The sequence below is a fragment of the Pygocentrus nattereri genome, chromosome 6, assembly GCF_015220715.1.
Source record: "Pygocentrus nattereri isolate fPygNat1 chromosome 6, fPygNat1.pri, whole genome shotgun sequence".
Taxonomy (NCBI): Eukaryota; Metazoa; Chordata; class Actinopteri; order Characiformes; family Serrasalmidae; genus Pygocentrus; species Pygocentrus nattereri.
In genome coordinates, this window is record NC_051216.1 from 17,151,370 (window position 1) to 17,175,240 (window position 23,871).

Consider the following 23,871-nt stretch of genomic DNA (forward strand, 5'->3'; position numbering starts at 1 on the left):
GCATGTGAGGCAAGGTGATGAAGTAGGACTGCCCTTTTAGAATGTTGTAATGTAATGAAGGGGACAACACATGTAAATGTTTCACAGCACTGAACTCGTTTATTAGTGGTTGGTTAGTGTAGTGGTTAACACTACATCTGCCTTCTACGCTGTAGACTAGGGTTTAATCACCCACCTGGGTAAGCACCCTACACTATGCCAATGAGAGTCCTTGGGCAAGATTCCTAACACCACCTTCGCCTACTTGTGTAAAATGATCAAATTGTAAGTCACTCTGGATAAGAGTGTCAGGTAAATGTAAGTTGATCGCAGATTTAGATTTTCACATGTATAACATCTGAGAAAACTTTTTGTAACTCAGTGTCAAGAGCAACACATCACCCAAAGAAGAATTATGATACTTGGAGGCAAAACAGATGGTAAAGTGAAATTACTGCAGGCAAGCCAACCAAACACAAGGTCTGTATCACTGTAATTGACTTTACTTAAGCCAATTCTTCTCTGGAAGTCACAAAGAATTTGTTAGATGATAATACGCAAAGACAATTCTGTTACATTTCTTTATACAAGTCCTAAAAATGTGCAGTTGTCCTGCTGTCATGTATCACTACACTAAAAGTGCTTTGTGCCAAAGAATTACACGTTTTCATACATTTCAAGAAATAAAAGAAGACTCGTCACTTTTGCCTCGTATCAATAATTTCATATTTAACTCCAAAGGTCGTTGTGAGCATTCAAAAATAAAACTGTCTACTTCACTCAAATATACCTTGAGGAAAATTGAAGAGAAAAATGGTTTACAGCTCTTTGTTCGGGCTTCAGTCTGAAGTACGGTCCAGACATAGTTTTCTGACATATTCTAGATTATCAGTATTTTAAAATAACCAGTCTCATTCACTTATCAAGTTCCAGTTTATGTGTTGGATCAACAGAATTATAAATTTTGACTTGTCTAAGCACAGAAACACACTGCATGATCTTTGTATTAACAGTATTTGTACCGACAGTTTATAGGAACATGTTTTGTTGTACTGAATAAAAAAAAGGTTGTGGGTTTTTTTGGTTCACTTAGTCCAACAGGCAGCCCAAAATGACCTTCATGTGTTTTTCCTAGCAGTTTGTGTAATTTGCATTGTAAATCCAGATGCAATGGAACCTGCAGGAAGCAGTGAGATGAATTACATTAGGCTATTCAACACCTGATTCCTCACCTCACTGTAACATTTAAAAAGGAAGCACTGGATGTAAAGGAAATTTGTTTATAGGACTATGAGTGATAGAGACCCATCACTTTAAAACATGATCAATGATTATGATTTTTCATCATAACTACTATTTTAATGTGCTACCTTACAATATATCATAGCTATTGGAACAAAAACTGGTCTTCAAAATGGAAACATGCTTAACTTGTAATTGAAGTCAATGTAAAAAGATTTTTTTCCAAGTACTTTTTCACCTTTTCTGTAGGTCCATTTTTTTTTGCATGACATGGACAACATGTGTCTTAAGATGGTATATAAACTACCACTTTGTTGAAAAACAGGTTTTATGAATGTGATATGGTAATAATTTTAAAAACCATTTGTTTTGTTGAAACGACTCATACAGTCTACAGCAGCTCAGATCTATTTTCCTACTTTATCGTTAGGCAGTACTCAAAGGTTATTCCCTTCACTGATTGTGACAAATGCTAATATGAACAAAGTAATTACAGTGACAATCCTGTCTCCTCAGGGCACTCACTCACATCTCAGACATCATACATGTGAGTATAAGATGGACAGTGCGCCGATTTGAGATGGCCAGTGCCTTTCAGCAGTTCTAAATTCACAGTGTGCTGCTGATATTGTATTGTGGCAATGTGACAAATGAATATATGGTCAGCTGAAAAAATTATCAAGGTACTTTTTATTCAAATACAGGTAAAAATTCACGCAGGCAACCAGCATTTAGAAGGATGTACAATTACCAACATAACCTGGTCTGATTCCATTTAATAGAAGGGGCATATCAGTGTTTAGTATAATCAATCAAACAATCTATGCAGAGGAGCTGATAGAAAACCCGTTTTATTTCTCAGGGCATGTATTGTTTTTAAGAAACAGGCACCATCTTACCAGCAAAGAACATATAAAATGGACTATTAAAGAATTCTAATTCAGAAAGCTCAGAATGACTCTGGGGTTGATGTTATTGGAATGAGCTTCAAACGTTTTTGCTACAGTGATTATGCATGATTTTCCCATACCATGAGTCGGAGCAGCTGAAACAACCTCTCAGTATTTTATTTGGATCACTGACTGGTTGGGTGCAGTATTGCTATTCATGCATGTGTTCTTGTTTTTGTTCACAATGGCTTCATCTTCACATCATATTCAACACAGTTTATGTTTTACCATGTCATACAAGAACTTATGCTGTTTACCATGAGGGCCCATGTGACCTCCCACATTTGGTTGATTGTGTATTACTGCTGCCAGATTGTTCTAGCTCAGCATTCATTCTTCATCTGGTTGAAGAGAAACATTAGAGCCTTTGCCTACTCTGCTCTGGTCACTGAAAAACTCTTCTTTTTGTCCAGTTTCATCAGCAACATTTTATATTATTCTGAAGTGCTGCATTGTTGTTACAGTACCAGTGATACAAAGTCAAGTCTCACAGGCACACAACAGAATGCCACAGACACAGAGCTTGTTGTGCTGTCCAGTATACTTAATGTACATTATTGGTTAAGATTAGCCTATTACTTGCTTAGTCTTTGTGTGATGTCAGCATCAAGCGGTATGACTATTCTCTACCTGTGGAGACACTTGAAGAGCATGGAGGAGAGCAGTAGTTCCTTCTCCTCTCTTCATCTCCAAAGACACATGAGAGCAACCATCACCGGCATCATACATGCTGTTCTTCACATCATATGCTCAATCTGGTTAACATGTGATGGACCCCTTCGAATTCAGTTACGTAGTAAATTTGATCCAGAACGCCATGTATTTGCACTGTTATCTCTTTGTGCACCTTTTGTTCAGTCTTGATCTTGGGTGCTCGTCAGTTAATATTCAGACAGTGAATAGTTAATGCATGGCAAAACCTTCAAATACTTGTACGAGTGAAATAGTGATACTTTATTTTTGTGGTGCACTGAGATGAAATTGCTTGACTGAAGCCAATGCCAAAATTCACCAATATTCAAAACGCACTTAGATGAAAACCAAAAATAAAGGTTTATGAATGTTTTTGAATTCTTTCACTGTAATTCACTGTCATTTGGGAATTTTTTCATCATTTCAAAAACAAAGGCTATGGTTTGCGTTTGCATGCTAGCAGGGACTCTCAATACTCCTTCTGTTTTGCTGTATTCTGCATATGGAATGGGAAACTGTTTCTCTAATGTCCTTTATAGAAACTTGGAAATAATTCTATGTGGCCAGCATTGTTTTCCTCAGATTGTTTATGTATCTGTGCTTAATGGTGTAGAACGGCTGGGATTGAGAACCCCAGCAAAAGACCCACTTCATGTAAATGAATCACAATCGTTTATCAGATTAACACTGGACGTCCCAATACTTCACAAATGCAAATTCAGCCCAGATATGACCCATTTTGAGAGATTCTTTTTAAAGTGTAGTAATTTTATCTAGATTGTATAAATTGTAATCAGTTTGGTAGACTTGCTCTCAAAGGAGAACCGCATGTCCTTTTGTTTCTACATATGAGTTGCTTATTTCTAGAAGATTCATCCTTTTGAGTAATTTGGAAAACAATGTTTTTTCAAATGCTTTCCAGTTTAATAGCACTCATGACTCAAAGATCTAGCCAAAAAATTGAAGGTTTTCGCAATACTATGCAAATAGCTTGTTGGCTTGCAGCCATTTCAACATGTTTATAACACTTTTTATTAATGTTTTATGAATATTGCAATCAAAATCTAGGTGCTAATAAATACTATTACAAAGCATGGCAGCATGACATTTTGACATTACTGCAATGTTTTATTTGAGTGTTTAGTGATCCGTAATTATAATATGTTAGAATAAATAAGAATAAATGTTAAATGGTAAACATTCTTCAGAACCACATCTACAGTCCACTAACATATAGAATCCAGTTTCTGCTGCATCTGCATTTAGATACAACATAAAACCGGTATAATATGATTTCAGTGTTATCTCTTACACAAGAAGACAGCCCTACTGGTAATGTTTGTTAAATATCAATTTATAAAGCTCAATGTTTGAATCGTATAAGAATTAGACATGAACAATAGCAACTACATTATAGTTAACACCTGTATTAGTTACATGACATAAATAAGACTGTATTTTTTATATAGCACATTACATGTAAAGAAGCACTAGGATTTGAATTCTAATGTTAATATCAATTGAAAGCCATACATTGCTTCATCAATAATTTGTCTTAACTATTATAATGAGGCCACTTTTCTATCATGTTGTTGATTGAATCGTTTTACTTGGCACCATGCTACAGTGTACACACTACCACTGGATGGCAGCATCATGCGATCAAGATCAGCTGGTAAAACTAAACATACCATTGAATTTTTACACAGGTTATTGGGCTTATGGGTGTTGTTCAGCAGTCTGGATTATTTCTCAGTCGCAGTGCTGTAATGGACAGTGTGGAAGAGCCCTGAATTTTACCCACAAGAATCTAAACAGAACTCACACAGTCTAACACAATAGCTCTGGTGTTGATGTAGGATTAAAATAATTAGCTTGTTCTTCAAGTCAAATTTCTCATGCAACTCCTATTACATATGTGTAATAAAGTTAAAGTAGTTTATCATTACACAGCTATTATAGTCTTTCTTGATCAGCTTAAAAGTGCAGTAAACATTAAGATCATTTGTTCTTGGAGATACAGAAAGGAAAGATGTGGTTTCCCTTCATCCTTACAGAATATGTCCTTACAGAATAGTCACACAGTACAAAACTTTGTGCATTTCTGTGTATGTTTCTGCAGACTACTAGACACAAGATTGTATCACTACCATTCCCCTTTTTAAAATTTCACATTTATATTATTTACTGCATCTGTAGCATACAACTGATTATCATGGATAGTCAAATATGAAGTTTTCACAGATTCCTGTCTCATGATGCTCATGACCATAAAGTCACCATAAAGAGTTTGTTTTTGTCAGCCCAAAACTTGATTCTTATATATTGTTGTGCTTTATATCACTGTAGGCTCTGTCATGTTCTGCACTATTTATTTATATATTACATTTTATATATTTATACATTACATATTGCCCAAAATGGCTTTCTGTAGTTTTGTTTGTATTTCACATTGTCCAAAGTTGTAAATCACATGCTATTCCTTTTGGAGTGGTTATTGCAAAAGAGAAAAGCATTTTTGTTCAAAGTCTGAATCATAGATAACTGAGACACACCTCTGAGTGGGTGACTCCACCACACACTGAACTGTCTGAGCAGCACTTAAGCCTATAGATAAGTCTGAGATCTGAGCACCAGTGTACACAAGTTCTGTTTTATCCCTCACTAGACGTAACTCTGGATATTGTACACACCTCTGCTACAAAATGTTGGGATGGTATATGAAATGCAAAAAAAAACAGAAAGCAGTGATTTGTGAATCCATTTTGACCTGTGTTTAAATGAAAACAGCACAATGACAAGATATTTAGTGTTTTAACTTGTCAGCTTCATAGCTTTTTGTAAATATATGCACATTCTGAAACTGGTGTTTGCTACTGTAGCACTAAAAATCCCTTCTGGGGATGGGTAAAGTACATCTATTTATCTGTGACTGTACCATTACCTCACTGCCCATTGTCCTTGTGTTTTGTATGTCTACACAGGTGAAAAGGCCAGCTGTTGCAAGTAACCGGAACCACATTTTCTTGTTTCAAGGTTAGCATAATAAGTGGTATAATCAGAGATTCTGTAATATAAGACCTCATAAGTTGTAAGTTAATTATATCTGAACTTCACATCAGTGAAGCTCTTCCAAGTGTTATAACAGTTACCTTCAGCAATGGCACTATAGAGTCATCAGTGCTTACAAACTTTACAGAAGTTAGGTTTGAATAAATCATTAGTGATCACTGCTATTATAATTCACTGAATTTACTGATGGTACAAACTGTAGCCGCTTAGTTCTGCATATACTTACACTGCAAAGAAGTGTTTGCTCTGCTGTAGCTAAAGATAAATGGTTTCACTTGTGAGTTTCAAAAACAATTTACATTACATTAATTTAATATTATGTATGTGTGAAAAGACTTTTTCTTTTTATGGTCTGTGCCTTGTGCCCAGCCTCTTGGCAGTGCTCTGTTCGTATGATCCAGGTGGGCAAGCTGTGGGACCAGAGGTGGCGTCCATTGAGCCCCTTGCTCACTCGCTGTTTCCCTCTCCCCACTCTCTTTGCTCGGGGTTTGGACCCCATCTTCCAGCTGGCTCTCGCGGTTGTCAGTGGGACCTGGGGGATGTTTAGTTGTAGGAACATTATTTTAAACGTTTCCATAATGCTAGTTTTTGTCTAACTGTGAACGCTGTGTGAGTAACGTTCTAATAACATTATGATGCAAACCATTAATACAACACCAGCATCCACAACATTTCATCATTGTGGTTGGGTGCTCTGGGAATCAGGTGCAGGTCATCTGTGAAAGTTACTTTTCTATGTTTTCCCATTCTATTCTTAACAGAGCTAATGGGTGTTCCCCTTAGTGCGTATCTGGCAGTGTGGAGAGGAACTGCGTTTAGTAACCAGAGTTTGTATACCTGTGTCATCATTTCGTCCAGTAATGGCCTTTCCTATCTCATCATAGCCATATTTTTCCCGCTCCTGACTTACCGAAGAGCCCAAGGCCAAATATGAACAGCTGGTGGTCCACTGTTGTTTTGTTCAGCTGTTTCTTGGCAGTTCATCCATGGTAAAGCAGAGTACTAGACGAAATTCCACTTTCCACTCACAGTCCAATTTACTTATTTTTCGTTCCTTCTCTTTAAGTCAAGTCAAGTCAAGTCAAGAGGCTTTTATTGTCATTCCATCTATGTACAAATACACAGTGGAGTGAAATTACATTCCTCCAGGAACACGGAGCAACAAGGAATAAAAGTACAAAGTGCGAATGTGCAGACATAGTGTTCAAACAAAAAAATTCAGCTAGAACCAATATAATAAATACGATAAATTAAACAGACATTAGGCACAGTAAACAGACAGGATAGTGCAGCACCGACACAGCACACATTTCTGGACATGAGGTAGTGGAATAAGGTGCAGAGATATTTAACATGCTGTGATCTGTGACTCACACAGTCAGATGACATATATAGACACAGCAGTTACTGAAATAGTAAAACTTAAGTAAAACAGTGTAAACACAGTGTTAGCAGCATGTTTCAGATAGTGCTAGTAGAGTATCAAAATAGTATCAGTTTACTATAATTCCCTGTGTCCATGGACCCCTGGATCTACTGCCTTTATCTAATGGGGAACATTACCTACCAAAAGCTAAACTGAACAAGTGAGTTTTCAGCCTAGTTTTAAAGATTGAGACAGTGTCTTAGTCCCGAACCTTTTTTTGGAAGGTCATTCCAGAGTTTGGGGGCTTATAAGAAAAAGCTCTTCCCCCAGCTGCAGCCTTATGCATTCTAGGAACTATTAATAAGCCAGCACTCTGGGATCTGAGTAGCCGTGATGGCTCGTAATAGGAAGTATGTAGGGCTTTATATGTCAATAAAAGAATTTTATAAACAATATGGAATTTAACAGGCAGTCAATGAAGTGACGATATCACTGGACTGATTTGATCAAATTTTCTAGTTTTAGTGAGGACCCTGGCTGCAGCATTTTGGACTGGTTGAAGTTTGCTCAGATTCCTGCTTGTACATCCTGACAGTAGTGTGTTATAGTAGTCTAGCCTAGAAGTAATAAAGGCATGTACTAGTGTATAAAAAGTGTCCAGTGAGTGCATGCATACAACATGTGTGTGAGAGAGAGGCAGACAGGGAATGATCATCTGATCCCTACCTGTCAATGTTAAATATACTCAGCACTTGACAGATGTGGAGATCTCTGGTCAATGTTATTGTCACCTGCAGCTTGTGACTGTGGATTCTTCATAAATTAGTTAGCTTATAAATGATCCTAAAAGAGCAACAGCCAGAGGAAAAAAGCAAAGCAGGTGAGCTGTTGTTTCAAATACATAATATTAGTAATATCTTGTGCTAAAGATGTAGTTATATATGTGAAGAAATATGTACTAACAATCCAAAGAGTGACACTAGAAATGTTACTATAAATAAATTAAATGGGACAAGCTGTAAGTTCTTATAAGTCAAGAACTAGAGGCAGCAGATGGATGGCTGTAGGAATACAATATGTTTAGTAAAGGTTTAAAATACTAACTTAAATCATTGAAACAGATGCAGGCATATCACTGCTGTCGGAAGAAAACCTTGTATCTCCAAAATGGTAGCTTTACAGTAGAAGGAAAAAAAAACCTACTTTACTTGTAATGTTCATCAATGGAACCAGACTTTTTTCCAAAGTCATTTTGGGCCATTTCTTTTGGTCCATTGTTCATAAAATTTACATACAATGTAAAGGGCAATATGCATTTCCAAATTATGTTAAAAACTGAAAAATTACAAAAATGGAGATATGAGGTTTTCTTCTGACAGCAGTGACATTTATGTTGACTAACTGTATTTGCATAAGCTTACAAGCCTCTCAAATCCAGTAGACGTTGCTTCCAAACCTGAGTAATATGGTTTATGTAGACACGGTTTTATCCTAACAACTCATGGTAGGTCAGGAGCAGCAGGGTGAACAAAGTACACAGCTTCAGTAGAGTAAAAGCAGAAATTAGTAAAATATTGCTTAATAAAATCAAAAGTATTCAATAAATTTTTGGAATAGATTTTAAATTACTTACATATCAGAAGGAACAGTACTGAGTTATTAGGACACACAGAAAAAGAAACAGCATCAACACAAACAAAATCTGAGGGTGTTTGAGGGACACATGACAAAGTGACAGCAATATGACATGTATCTCAGTGGTACTCCTGCAGAAACAAAGACCACCTCATTAGTTTGGACTCTGCAAGTGATCCCAAGCACAATGTTGTCCAGGAATACCGCAAACCCATCTATCCCAGACACAAGACAGTTCATTAAGTGCTTAAATGGAGTTAGCCCCCATGAGCAAGCCAGTGGCAACAGTGGCAAGAAAAAACTCCCTAGAAGAGGAAGAAACCTTGAGAGGAACCAAGACTCAGAAGGGGAACCCATCCTCCTCTGGTCGACACCAGATAGCAAACATTATTACTATGAAGTATTATAGAACAAAGTGGGGAAAAAAAGAAAGCAGTGGCTAATTTGATCAGTTTATGATTATGCAGCAGCAGCAACAGCAGTGGTCAAGCCAATGGCTGGTGAGCAGTGGCAGAAGGGCCACAGGTTGGGCAGCTGTTCAACTAGGCAAAGAAAGGAAAAAAACACAGAGTCAGTTCTGTAAAGAGTGACTGATCACAGATTACAGTATAACAGAGCAGCAGAGACTCCGGCAGGTCTAGATCTAACAGGCAAGACTAATTACCGAATGCTTGACTATACAAGTAAGTTTTTAGCCTAGACCTAAAAACTGAGGCTGTGTCTGAGTCCTGAACATTAACAGGAAGATTATTCCAGAGCTGGGGGGCTTTGTATGAGAAAGCTGTCCCCCTGATGTAACTTTATTAATTCTAGGTGCCAGTAGTAAGCCAGCACCTTGTGATCTAAGTAGGCATGATGGTTCATAGTAGGAGAGAAGTTCACTGTTCACAATTTGCAAAATGTAAACAAACCATCAGGTGTGTTTACCAACAAACATGAGGAACCCAGCTCAGGAAAGAAGGTTCAGCTATATCATGTGTAAGCATGTATTCAATTTCACATTCCGAATGTTGTGTCCTTTGAGCTCATTCCTCATCTCATACTCATTGAGCAAATTAATAAAGTCTGAATGCTGCAAGGCAGGCAAATGTATAAGCATGCTATCTAGGTTATGCAAGCCTTCAAAACTGAAGGCCCTGCAAAACAGACTGACCAGTATTAGCCTTATACCCAAAATCGACTGGCAGCACAGTGTGATTAAATTCACTTTCTTTTGGACATGAGAAACCAGCCTTCGCACCAAGGACCAGAAGCTTTTTTTAGCTGCTAACAATAACTAGGATGTTGAATGGATTGCTCCAGTCCTCCCTGTATCTGTGGGTAGGATGCACTGGCTTGGGTGTGTTTTACATTGAGCTGTTATAGTACTTGGCCAAACATACTGAAAGTAAAATTTCTCTTTTGATCAGATTGAATCACATGGGGAATCCCAAACCTGAAATGAGCTCAGTCAAAGCTTTAACCACAGATCAGATTTTGCAGTAATAGACTGAGGAGGATATGTTGCAGGAGGATATGTAGGGGCCACATCAGTCAGTAGATATTCCTTACTTCATGCTTTAGATTTATAACCCCAATTTCAATGAAGTTGGGACGTTGTGTAAAACATAAATAAAAACAGAATACGATGATTTGCAAATCCTTTTCAATCTATATTCAATTGAATACACTACAAAGACAAGATATTTAATGTTCAAACAGATAAACTTTATTGTTTTTTGCAAATATTCACTCATTTTGAATTTGATGCCTGCAATATGTTCCAAAGAAGTTGGGACAGGGGCAACAAAAGACTGGGAAAGTTGAGGAATGCTCAAAAAACAACTTTTTGGAACATTCCACAGGTGAGCAGGTTAATTGGAAACAGGTGAGTGTCATGATTGGGTGTAAAGTGTGCATCCCTGAAAGGCTCAGTCGTTCACAAGCAAGGATAGGGCGAGGTTCACCACTTTGTGAACAACATTGTTGAGAACGTTTCTCAACATGCAATTGCAAAGAATTTATGGGTTTCATCATCTGCAGTCCATAATATCATCAAAAGATTCAGAGAATCTGGAGAAATCTCTGCAAGTAAGCAGCAAGGCAGAAAACCAACATTGAATGCCCGTGACCTTCGATCCCTCAGGCGGCAGTGCATTAAAAACCGACATCATTCTGTAATGGATATTACCACATGGGCTCAGGAACACTTAAGAAAACCACTGTCAGTGAACACAGTTCGTCGCTCCATCTACAAGTACAGGTTAAAACTCTGCCATGCAAAGCGAAAGCCATATATCAACACCACCCAGAAACACCGCCGGCTTCTCTGGGCCCGAGCTCATCTGAGATGGACTGACGCAAAGTGGAAAAGTGGTCTGTTGTCTGACGAGTACACATTTCCAATTGTTTTTGGAAATCATGGATGTCGTGTCCTCCGTGTCCTTCGCCTACCTATGTAAATTGATCAAATTGTAAGTTGCTCTGGATAAGACCGTCAGCCAAATGCCATAAATGTAAATGTACAGATGCTCCGTCACTTCCTCTGCACAGAAGAGATTATAATAGTTGAAACTGTAGTTAAATACTCCCATGTGTCTTTGGGTTGGAATGGGTATATCCTCTACACATCATCTCTTTGTAGTCTTTTGGAACAAACATTAACATGATGGTTAGTCAGTCACTGTTTCGACAGAGAGCAGTTCAAATTTGGCAAAAATTCAATTTCTTGTCACAGAATTAACAAACATCTGTAAACTGTAATTTCTTTAGCACACAGTGTAAAGCATATTGTCACTTTTGAAAAAAAAATTACAGATTAAATAAAAAATGACCATGAAAAACTACGTAAGAGTGTAAAAATATTGTTTGGTAATTGCTTATTCAAACATCAGGCCACAGAAAGTAAAGTGAGAATCTCCAGATACACCACAGTACATGCAGCTTGCATAAACTGATCTGACTTGTTGCAATATCTAATCATGATCTGAGAGCCACAGAGGTAATAAGCACATACCCGTATGAAGGTGCCAAAGAAGGTGCTACATTCTGTCAATATATGGGGCGTACCACTATTTAGCCACCAATCCAAGAGTAGGGAACTCTTACATCACTATTTCTCAAGGGGTATTACATTAAGAGGGAGGAAGTATCTGAAGATAGCATAAAGACCAGAGCTCACTGACCCTAGGTCTGGAGATCTCCTTTCTTGCAAAGCTTAGTCCAGTTTCAACCTGCAACAGCTGCTCCAGCCAATGAATTTTTTCAGAAGCCCTTGATTGGCTGTATACTTTTAGGTAAAGGGGGCATTTTGTTAGATATAGTTTGGAACAAAACTCTGCAGGATAGATCTCAGTTAGGAGGGCTGATGACCACTGATGTAGGACATGTTGTCAGTAATTTGTGGTTCAGAAAGACAACAACAGACATCCAAAACAATTCTTCAAAGCTCTTATTTCTTTCTCTACTAAAATGATTCCTGAAACTTTTGCTTCAGTACATGCTGTCAGTATTCTTTTGAACATCTACTGCAAGTTTCCATAGCAAGGAGCAGACTAGCTCAATAAAAAAAAAAAAACATTTTAACCCTTTGTTTGTCTTATGTGCAGTGTATGTTTTAATGATTGTAGACAATGCTTAGTAAGTTGTAAGATCAAGTTACAACATAGCATATACCTCTAGGCCAAAGTTGTCTAATCTTATCCACAAAGGGCTGGTGTGGCTGCAGGTTTTCATTGCAACAGAGAAGCACACCTGATCAATTGTTTAAAGAATGAGACCAACTGATTTTACAAGCAGAATCAAATGTGCTCTAGCTTGCTTGGAAAGAAAAAATGCAGCCACACAATCTTTGCATATAAGATTGAACAATCATGTTCATTTCCTTTGTTCATTGAAATTATGTTATAAAACTTATTCTCTCTTATTTGGATGTCTCTATGCACTCTTTTGGGACAACCATTAACATGGGTTTGTCAATCACTCAAAACCTGTAATTGGCAGTAGTTTTCTTGCAACATAATTTGCACTTAGCAGGTAACAAATAAAAATAAGCTTCTGTTTGTATTGTGACATCCACCATAGACCATGCTGCCCTGAGGAGCTTGAGGGTGCAGCCATGAGAAGTGTCTCTCAGAAGGCATCACACTCCTGCTAAGAAAAGGTTTAGTTATTGGTCTGTTGTTGTTGATGATGGGTTGTGTTGCTTGGAGTAAACTGTGTCCAATTAAGGTGGGCTTTGTAGTGCAACAAGTAGTTGGAATTGTCTACCGTCGCTTCTCCTGCATTATGTCTCCCTATGTTTGTGTTGTGATAATACTGGGCTGGGCAACTAGAGTCTATTAGTCATGTCAGAGTAATCTAGCTAGACTGTCTTATTTTACTCAAAATAATTACATATCAATTTAAAATTGTATGTCACACTTGTCACAGTTAACAACCAAAACCTGTTTGGGATTTCAGTGTTATTTAGTTATCATTTTTGTATTCTTGGCTGGGATTAGACAAAGAGATACACACTGTAAATAATATGAAAAAAAATAAAAAGGTCATACAAAGTGACTGTGAAAATTGTCCTGCTTTGGTGTCGACACCAGCCCACTGAAAGTGGCTGAAGAGTGTCCTCTCTTTAATTTGCATTGTAAATACAGATGAGAAAGAATCACAAAACACATAGTTTTCATAAATTGCTCCGATTAGTTTGAATATGTAATCAAGATTGAGGACCTTTCCATTCATGACATCTCTCGGACATTAAATTATAAGGCAGAAGCGTTGTTTGAAGATAGGGTTTACACTCTCATTTGTGGTTCAGAAAGATAAGATATCCAACATGGTTTATAACTACTCTTATGCCTACTTTGCAATGAGTGCTAGAGTTTTTGCTGAAGTGAACATGCTTCTCTCGGCCATCAGCATTCTTTTGAACATCTTTTTTATCTACTGCATGGTCTTTCCACAACAAGGAGCAGAGCAGATGAAAAGAACTCTCAAGGTTTTACTGGCATCACTTATTGCCTGCAACATTACTATTCATTCTTCCAGCATCCTCACTGTTCTATGTGAGTTTGTCTTATATAATGTGATAGACAACTGGTACATATGTTATCTTATGTTTGATATAATTTTGGCCGTTATGATATATACTATGATGACCATCATTACCTCCTGCCACTGGAAGAACATGTTTTACTTCTGCCAGATTGTTCGTCTTCAGCATTATGTCTTCATCTGGTTGAAGAGGAACATACAAGCCATCATAAACTGTGCTTTGATCTTAAATGCAATCTTATTTTTGTTTGGGATTATTGTAGAATTAGCTTATGCAGTTGTACGATTAAATTATTACCAGTTAAATAACACCTCAGATGAAGTAGGACATGCGATGTGGAATTCCTTAGTAATAAACCGGCAGATAAGATTAGTGGACTTCTGGACTAGATTAGGCTGTTTTTTTCTCAGTCTTTGTGTGATGTTGGCCTCAAGCTATGCGACTGTTTTCTACCTGTGGAGACACATGAAGAATGTGGGGGAGAGTGGACTTGTTTCTCCTCGTCTTCAGAGACAGATAAAGATGACCATCACAGGCATCACAGTACAGGCACTCCTTCACTTCCTCTGCTCAGATGGGATTATATTAATTCAGATTATACCAAAATACTATAATGTGGATTTGGATTGGAATGGATATATCATCTGCACTATTATCTCTGTGTATTCTTTCGGGACAAGCATTAACATGATGGTTAGTCAGTCACTGTTCCGGCAGAGAGCAGTTTGTATTTGGCAGAAACTTCTCCAGACTGTCAACTGCTTATCCCTGAATAATTAAGGACTTGTGACCTTTCATGGAATTACTTCCAAAGTAAAGATTAGCTTACACTGTAAAAGATATGATTTCATTCTGCAACAGAGTTAATTTTGTAAAGTTTACAGAGAAATTTATAATTGAATTCATGTAAATTAGAAAAGTATATGGCATAGTGAGCAAAGTGGGGAGCCCAGGAGAAACTGCTAGCCTAGCCTTTCCTAGTCTAATATAGCCAGTACTAGTCAAGTAGGTTTGTTTTAATACTGGTTCTAGAGCTTTCTTGCTATTCCTCCTTTCATCTCCTCTGGTTGCCCACCAGAATCAAAGGATTACAGAGACTCAAGGACAGAATATTGTTGCTACATCAAATTAGGGTAAATTGAGAACTCATATCCTCCATATTAGTGTAAGTCCATGTAACTTGTGTAGCCAAGTGGATTATGTCCTATTCCAACATGAGGACCTTTGGCTTTGACTTAGTCTGAGACCAAAGGGATTGAGTTGTTCAATTCTTTGGTGTGTTGCTGGTGGGAGTTTGCATGGTGGTAGGTGCTCAGCCCACCACCCTTTGTTCCAAAACATTCAATTGAGCAGCAGGTTCTCCATCCTGGAAGAGCTGGTAACCATATGCACTGCACACTAATGTTGGTTAGCCATCTCTGTGTCAGGAAACACCCTGTCTACTGTTTATTTATCACTGATCACTGGCCATATCCCATCAAGACCATTTCCTTGTCAGTTTACATGTACACGTTTTTGCTTCTTCAATATTTAATCAGAGTAACTGATTTAACATTGCCCTGATATGATGTTATATTTTGTCATTCATTTTTAATATGATAGAAATGAAGGGAATTGTGTAATTTTGTGTAATTTCTTTTGAATTTTATATCACTTTAAAAAGTGTAAAGTGAGCAATAATGTTCCATATTATTTATGCATTCCTAGACAGCATCATCTATATCAATCTGTGAATGATTTGAAATGAGTTCCCCTGCTTTTTTCACCACTTTTGTGAAGTTTCTTGAGTTGTTTCTCTGTGTTTGAATCCCACAGTCTGCTTTGGTTTTGCTTCTTGAGTTTTTATACACTATTAGTAGTCTGTTTGAGGTGAATCTGGACTGTGATTTGCTCTGATAGTCTGCTAATAAATTTGATTGCGTCTAGTCCTAACCTTATTTGTAACCATTAATAAAAAAAAAAGAGAAATGGAATCAAACGCTGTAATTGCCAGGTATTTTCATGCAACATTTTTTGCAAATGGGAGGTAATAAATAAATCTATGCTTCTGTGTGTTTTTTACTGAAGTGATTACCCATATAGTGGTTTCCAAAAGTTTGAATACCTTTGGTCAGATTACAAGTTTTGTGAAAAAGGTTAACACATTTTGACAAAGAACAGATATGGCATTTTAGTGCACAATTTCTATTAATTTTCTGAATTCAGCATATAAAACAAAAACTTATAATAACTTATAATAACAAGTAAAAAATAATATTTTTACTTAAAAAATCCATATTTACCAGTTTACTTCTACTATGATTAATAATAATGACAGTAGTTCTGTGTTCTTCAGTGTTAGTAGACAAAGAATTAACACAATAAAAAAATAAAATGGCAAAAAGTAAAAAGGGAAAACCTAATGAGACTATAAAGGCATTGCATTATGCTTAGTTGCTGATTCAAACACTAGCCCACTGAAAGTGGTTGAGGAGTGTGTTTTACCAATGTGTGTTATTTGCATATCAAATACAGATGTAAAAGATATGTACAACACAGTACATGGAGTTTTCATAAACTGAACCAATTACAATATCTAATCAAAATTGAAGACATTTCCATTCATGACAGCTGGAAAGTAAGTACAGCCCCCACATTCCCCAAAAAAGAAGCGATACATTCTCTTAATATGCAGATCTATGCCAAGAGTGACATTAATTTTGAGACATCTATTAACATGGTATAACATCCTTGCTATGCTTCTGTATGTGTCTGCTTTTGTTTTCCTTCCCTTGCAAGTTCTTGTTTACCTGTTTTTGTTTTCCTGCCATTGTATCTGTAACTCTGCTGTGTAATCATTAGCCCCAGGTGTGTCTTTGTCTGTTACCATTACACCCATTTTATTTACTGTAGAAAATGACCAGTGAACCTGCACACGTCTTCTGGGTTTATTGTGTTCACTGTTATATGTACATCTTAATATGGAAAAAAATAGTGGTGAATCTGTTTCAGGTATTAGGCAGTGCATTCATGACCATTTTATGTGATGTTTTTTTTTGTGAAGATGCTTTTAGAGACATAAACTCTTTAGATATTTGGTCTCTATCACCACTACTTGTAAATAATTCAGACTGAGTAAGTTTATCCAGAATGAAGCACTTTGCATCAATCCATGAATGACTTTGTTCACGCCATGACCACTGGATTATTCAGAAGCTTTGAAAAAGTGGAGGAATTTCCCCTTTAAAAGCATTTCTAGGAAAAAGAACTTTATTCTATGGAAAACTGTAATCAAGAGACTTTTTTTGCAACATATTTTATATTTGGCTCATCAAAATTAAGTATGTTACTACTTGACCAAAAACTACTACAATGAGTGTGACAAGTTATAAAATATTAGTAGAGCTAACCCTGTCTCACCCCTCCATCCAAAAGAAGGGGCTACAACTCTGAGAACAACTATTTAGCTGCTGATCTGAAAGAGGAGAACCTCTTACTTTGCCATCTCTGAAGGAGTATCAAATTCAGAGGGAGTAACTTTCATATCTGAGGATGGTATAAAAGGCCATGCAACTGGTAACTTGTGTTTTATGAGTGATAAGCTGTCCAACATGATTCATAACCACTCCTATTCTGTCTATTTCTACGCTGGAATGAGTGCACAGACTTTTGCTTCACTGAATGTTCCTCTCTCTGCTGTCAGCATTCTTTTGAACTTTTTTTTTGCCCACTGTATGGTCTTTCCACACAAAGGAGCAGAGCGACTGAAAGAACCTCTGAAGGTTTTACTGGCATCACTTGTTGGGTGCAACACTACCATTAATTTCTGCAGCCTTTTCTATGTTTTTTATCACTTTGTCTTAAATCTACTGCTTATGAATTGGTACATCTTAATTATCGTATCTAATTTGATTTCGAGTGTTATGATGTATACCATGCTGACCATTGTTACCTCCTGCCACTGCAAGAACATGCTATACTTCTGCCAGATTGTTCCTCTTCAGCATTCTGTCTTGATCTGGTTTAAGAGGAACATAAGAGCCTTAATATACTCTGCCTTGATCTTAAATGCAATTTTCTATTTGTTTGGATTGACTGTAGACATTGCTTATGAAATTACGCGATCCGATTATGATGTAGTATTTACCCTCAGAAATGACACTGAGGATTCGCTGTGGAATTCCATGCAATTAAACTATTCGATAGGCTTAGCAAATGTTTGGTTTACATTACTCTATTTCTTGCTTAGTCTTTGTGTGATGTTGGCCTCGAGCTGTGCGACTGTTCTCTACCTGTGGAGACACATGAAGAACATGGAGAAGAGTGGCCTTGTCTCTCCTCGTCTCCAGAGACAGATAAAGATGACCATCACAGGCATCACAGTACAGGTGCTCCTTCACTTTCTCTGCTCAGATGGCATTATAATAGTTGTAATTGCAGAAAGATTCTCTAGGAACAATTGGGATTCTGATGGATTTATCCTCTGTACAATCATTTCTTTGTACTCTTTTGGGACAACCATTAACATGGGTGTTTGTCAGTCACCATTCCGACAGGGAGTAGTTCATGCTTGGCAAAAACTTCTGCAATTTTTTATATCACTGAATTAATAAATGTGTGTTACCTTACACTTCTTTCAGGTATGTATAGCTCTGTGTGTAAGGAATATGCTCTGACTTAATTTTCCAGTAGAATTTATTTTGCTGTGTTTACAGAGTAATTTATAATTGATTTGATATGAATTTTTACCAATATCTCAATTCACATCTTCAGTGAATCAGTGTCATTTCTGATAATAGATTGTATGTGTTATAAACTCACTGTATAATGGGACTTTTATTTATTTATGCCACTTTAAAAACCAGGAATGTACATGTAAAGTGATAAATAACAGATATATAAAATCTCTACTTAAGCACAAGCACTGCCACTGCAGTGAGAAGTACAAGTAAAAGAGCTAAAGAAGGAAATTTCACAAGCAAGAGTAAATGAGTAGTATATTGGAACACTACTTGAATTATTTTTGTATACCTGCAATCACAATCTGAAATATTTCTCAGTTGTACAATCTGCTCACATACCCCTGTGCAATATAATCAATACTGAATGTTTAATAATCCATGTGCAATACACGTAGAATATCTTTATTGTGTAATTAAAACAAGAAGTGATTTTTTGCTTTTTTATCTATAATGTTTATATTGGTAATTTTGATAAGGATAGAGTTTATATTTTTATCTTGAGTGTTATATATTGTTTATACAGTAATAAGTAACAAACTGTAACCATGTTAACTAATTAATTAGCTTAATAACTTGTTTGTTCATTTTCCATTTGCCTTGCCATCCCTTTGCTGCTGTAGCTCTCTGAATTTTGCCTGTTGTGGGACTAATAAAGGATTATCTTATCTTACAAACTAAATGCTGTGATTTTATATGAGAAACAAAGTTAGTCCTGAGACCAAAGTATGCTCTGCTAGTGCACATTCTGTGTAATGTGTAAGTAGTAAGGTTTACATTAAACACATTCTGTGTAATGTGTATGCAGTAAGGTTTACATTAAACTACATTCATTTCACACTTAAATTAATAACAAAGATTGCCAGATTCAGAGTCAAAAGAACATGTTCTCAATTATTCTCAATTAATGTTCTCTGATCACTAGCCACTGACCAGCTGACCAGGTGCTCACTCACTACATAGATTAGAACTTTGCTGAGACACCAAGACAAAGGAAAAACAAAAATTGTGTTTTTAGCACTTGTCTGTATGGATTGCCATAATTATAAAAATTAATAGGTATACATAAAAAAACACACAGGAGTTACATGATAAAGAATAAACAGGAAAAACTTACTGACAGTGCAAAACTGTTGTATCATGCCTGGTTGCCCATTCAAATTCCAGGCCACGGAAAGTAGTTAAAAATCGCCAGTGTATCTTACCAATGTGAACAATTTGCATCAGAAATACCAATGAAAAGAAATATTTGCACAGCAGTAGATGTAGTTTACATAAACTGATCAGAATATTATGCAAAGAAAATAGAAGACATTACCATCTATGACACCTCAATAGGTGCTGAATTAATAATAAAATATATGATATGTTCTTAATCATTTGGGATTCAGAAGAAGATATCCAACATGGTTCATAACAACTCTTGGTATATTACTATTGAATGAGTGCTGAAGCTTTTACTTCTGTGAATGTGCCTTTCTCTGCTGTCAGCATCTTTTGAACATCTTTTTTGTCTACTGCATGGTCATTCCACAGCAAGGATCAGAGCTGCTGAGAGAACCCCTCAAGCTTTCACTGGGTTCACTTGTTGGTTGCAACATTATTATTCATTCTTGCAGCTTTTTGGTTGTTTTGAATGAATTAGTCTTCTCTGAGATGTTTTTAGAAATTACTACACATTGTATGGTCTGCTTGATTTGATGTTGAATGTTATATACCATGATGACTATTGTTGCCTCCTGCCATTGTAAGAACATGTTTTACTTCTGCCAGATTGTTCCTCTTCAGCATTCTGTGTTCATGTGGATTAAGAGGAACATAAAAGCCTTCATATACTCTGCTTTGATCTTAAATGGAATTTTCTATTTGTTTGGAATGATTGAAGATGTTGCTTATGAAACTGTAGGAGTCAATTATGATCTTGCATTTAATGCCCCAGATGATGAAGCAGATGCACTCTGGAATTCCCTGCAAATAAACCAGAAGGTAAGATTAGTGGACTTCTGGATTAGACTATGATTTTTTTTCCTCAGTCTTTGTGTGATGCTGGCATCAAGCCACGCGACTGTTCTCTACCTGTGGAAACACATGAAGAATGTGGAGGAGAGCGGCCTCGTCTCTCCCTGACAGATAAAGATGACCATCACATGCATCACAGTACAGGCACTCCTTCACTTCCTTTGCTCTGAAGGGATTCTAACAGTTGAAACTATGGTTAAATACTCCCGCGTGTCTTTGGACTGGAATGGGCATATCCTCTACACCATCATCTCTGTGTACTCTTATGGGACAACCATTAACATGATGGTTAGTTAGTCACTGTTCCAGCAGGGAGCAATTCATGCTTGGCAAACACTTCTCCACACTCCTCAATTTCTCATGTCACAGAATTAATAAAGGCCTGTAGCCTTTCAGTTTTCTTCAGGTATTTATAGAATGTACTGTAAAGCTTTTGCTGTGATTACATTTTTGCAATGGATGTGATTTTATAAGTTTACAGGGCAAATTCATATTTCACAAACACTTTAATGTTCAATATATAATTAAAGTAACTGTGATTTTCCTGATTAGATATTACATTTGTTGTGGTTTTTATTTAATTTCTCATGCCATTTGTATTTGGTTAAAGAATGTACGTGTAAAAAAGAAAAAAGAATGTACGTGTAAAAAAGAATGTACAAGTGTTAGTGGGACAGTGGTATTTTTAGGTAGCAGTATCTATAACAGTTGTAAAATGATTTGAATTGCAGTGTCAGAGATGGAAAAACAACAATTAATCATTATCTTCATCTACATATTCATGCATTACAAATAAACAATGTACTACCTTTGGGGTGGGCCTGTGCCAGTGGGGCACTAAAATACACAAAAATGACACCATAATATTTAAAGCAGTAAATAAATCCAACTAATGCCCACTTTATAAAATATGAAAATGTCTTTAAAAAAATAATAATAACAGCATATCTGGTTCTGTCTTAATTGCTCAAAATTATATCAAACATCTTCTGATTTTCTAATTTCTGACAGAATGAAAGTCAAATCAAAGCCTTTAAATAAAAGAAATTGTTACAATCAATAATTGCACCTATCTGAGATCAGAAACATTCTTGTCTTTTTAGTTGCTTGGATGATCTGCCTCTTGTTTTTAAGTGAGTACAATGCAATACAGTACAATGTCGTTTATACAGAAAACTTGTCAAACTTTGTACAATATCAACGCCATCCACTAAGATTTTGGAAACAGCCTTCTCAAATTACACTGAACTACCTGTCCTATACAAGTTAGTTATATTAGTTATTGTAGCCTGGTCAAAAAAGAAAATAAATAAATAAATACAGAACTATAGATCAAATTAAAATGGAAAAAGAGGGAGACTAGAGACTAGACACATAACGTCAACCACTTTCTCTCAGTCCTATTGGTCCAGGAGCAGTAGCCAATCATAAATCAGACAAGCTTTTACTCGGAGCTTGTAACTTTCCATTTGTCCAGCTGGCTAAATTAGCCGGCATGGAGCTGCAGAGTAGAGTGTGTTAATGCTGAGATTTAGAGCAACTTACACAGATGGACTGTATGGCTTCAAATTTCAAAATGAGACTTGTGTCACATTTGTAAACACATTTATAATAAAATAAAATTAGTACTAATCACTAATAAAAAAAAGCAGAAATAAACAAAATTCAAAAAGCTCAAAGCATTCCAGGTTGGTCCACCCCCAGGGCTCCAATATTTTATTTAAGACTTTGAGGACATGCATGTTTAATTGAGTTTAAGAAGTGCCATAATTGAGACTTTATATAAAAATTAGTATTGGCCACAGATTTTTCATATTGATTGGGCCCTGATATAAACTTCTAAGCACTTTAAAAACTCTTTAGTTACATCATAGTATAATTAAGATTACTGACGGTTTTGGCATATATCAGGATATTGTATATTTATGAATTTTTTTCAAATAAAACCATTGCTGGGTGAGGTAATTTGCATGTTTCACACTGCAGATACTATTTGCATTCATTTGGGTATAATGGTAACAAGGAAAAAATTATAACAGGTAAACTAGTCAATTTTCTCAGCTTGAATTCTTATGAAGTAAGCATCCAAAAAATGTAAATCTAACCTAAATTTATAACTCCAGAGAATTTGGTGAACAAACTATAACCTGATATATCAACTATCATTGATTTGTTAGTTATAAACGACTGAAAGTGCAGAATGTGGACATCTTTCTAAATTTGAACTACTGACAACTTGTAAATTATTTAAGAAAGAAAGAAACAAAAAACATCACATTTTTACATTGTAACTTTTTTTTTTCCTTTCCTTCTCCCTAGCTGGTGCAAGCTGTAGCCATCTCTTAATAAATCTTATAATCTCTCCATCAGTGGCTGCACTATACACATATACATCCTCCTTACAGCATCTATTCAGGGGCAGAGAAAACCACATATTGATCCTAGTGGGCATCTAAAACATTATGCTGGCCTGGAAAATTTGCAAACAAGATTCTGTCAAGATTCTGTCAAGATTCCGTTATATATATGAAATGTGAAAATTGGTCACATTTTTGTATTTAACATCCGAAGGGAAGTTCCTTTCTTAGGCTGGTGGTCCTCTATGAAAAGACGGCCCTCCACAATGCTTTACATGCACCACTAGAGAAACTCTCCTACCTACACAGATACCATAAAGTCCTCTTCGACTACAGATGGTGTGGAGACAGCCTTCTGTACCATGTGGACTTGAAGGGGTCTATTGCCAAGAAGCAGTGCTGGAGGCCTGCAGGCAACATTCTTGACCCAGAGTTTATGTGGGACTTTGACATATCGACCATCCCACCCCTTATCTGAGGGGTAGTACCTCAGATTGCCCTGTGGCTGGGGTCTGCTTCTTCCAGTCTCCACCAGTCGCCATCACTGGCCAATGGATCCCAGGACTTGTCCCTTAGATCATGTCTGTCACATACGTTTAACAATTATTTCAATGCTCATTAGCTCCCCTACTTTCCCTCCCCTGTTTGTCACTTCACTTAGAAAGTCTCTCACTTTCTTGCAAAGCATCTGAGCTCTTGGGTTAAAGTAGAGAAAATACACAGTGGTAAAAAAAAGACATGATGACAAATAAACAGGGAAAATTTTAAGTTTAATATGAAAGTGTGATTCAGTGTCTAAGCGATCTTAAAG

The 23,871-nt window shown here is 36.6% G+C and overlaps 3 protein-coding genes and 1 pseudogene across 3 annotated transcripts; all 4 read left to right on the plus strand.

The window, feature by feature from the left end:
- The first annotated feature begins 2,236 nt into the window (after positions 1-2,236).
- On the plus strand, positions 2,237-6,483 carry LOC119263590 (taste receptor type 2 member 107-like). The gene is given in 4 exon segments (XM_037539147.1): positions 2,237-2,299; positions 2,301-2,650; positions 2,711-2,929; positions 6,306-6,483. Coding segments are annotated over 4 exon segments (810 nt in total).
- A 7,264-nt stretch (positions 6,484-13,747) lies between these two features.
- Positions 13,748-14,746, plus strand: LOC119263591 (taste receptor type 2 member 114-like). Its single transcript, XM_037539149.1, has one exon. It carries the CDS (start codon positions 13,748-13,750, stop codon positions 14,744-14,746), a length of 999 nt encoding a protein of 332 aa, XP_037395046.1.
- Positions 14,747-17,556: 2,810 nt separating this feature from the next.
- On the plus strand, positions 17,557-18,555 carry LOC119263592. Its single transcript, XM_037539150.1, has one exon. It carries the CDS (start codon positions 17,557-17,559, stop codon positions 18,553-18,555), a length of 999 nt encoding a protein of 332 aa, XP_037395047.1.
- A 1,535-nt stretch (positions 18,556-20,090) lies between these two features.
- LOC119263593 lies at positions 20,091-23,538 on the plus strand (annotated as a pseudogene).
- Positions 23,539-23,871: the final 333 nt, after the last annotated feature.

Excerpts from the sequence above, each read along its gene's own strand:
- LOC119263591 (XM_037539149.1), top strand. The coding sequence starts at position 13,748 with ATGGTTTATAACTACTCTTATGCCTACTTTGCAATGAGTGCTAGAGTT.
- LOC119263592 (XM_037539150.1), top strand. The coding sequence starts at position 17,557 with ATGATTCATAACCACTCCTATTCTGTCTATTTCTACGCTGGAATGAGT.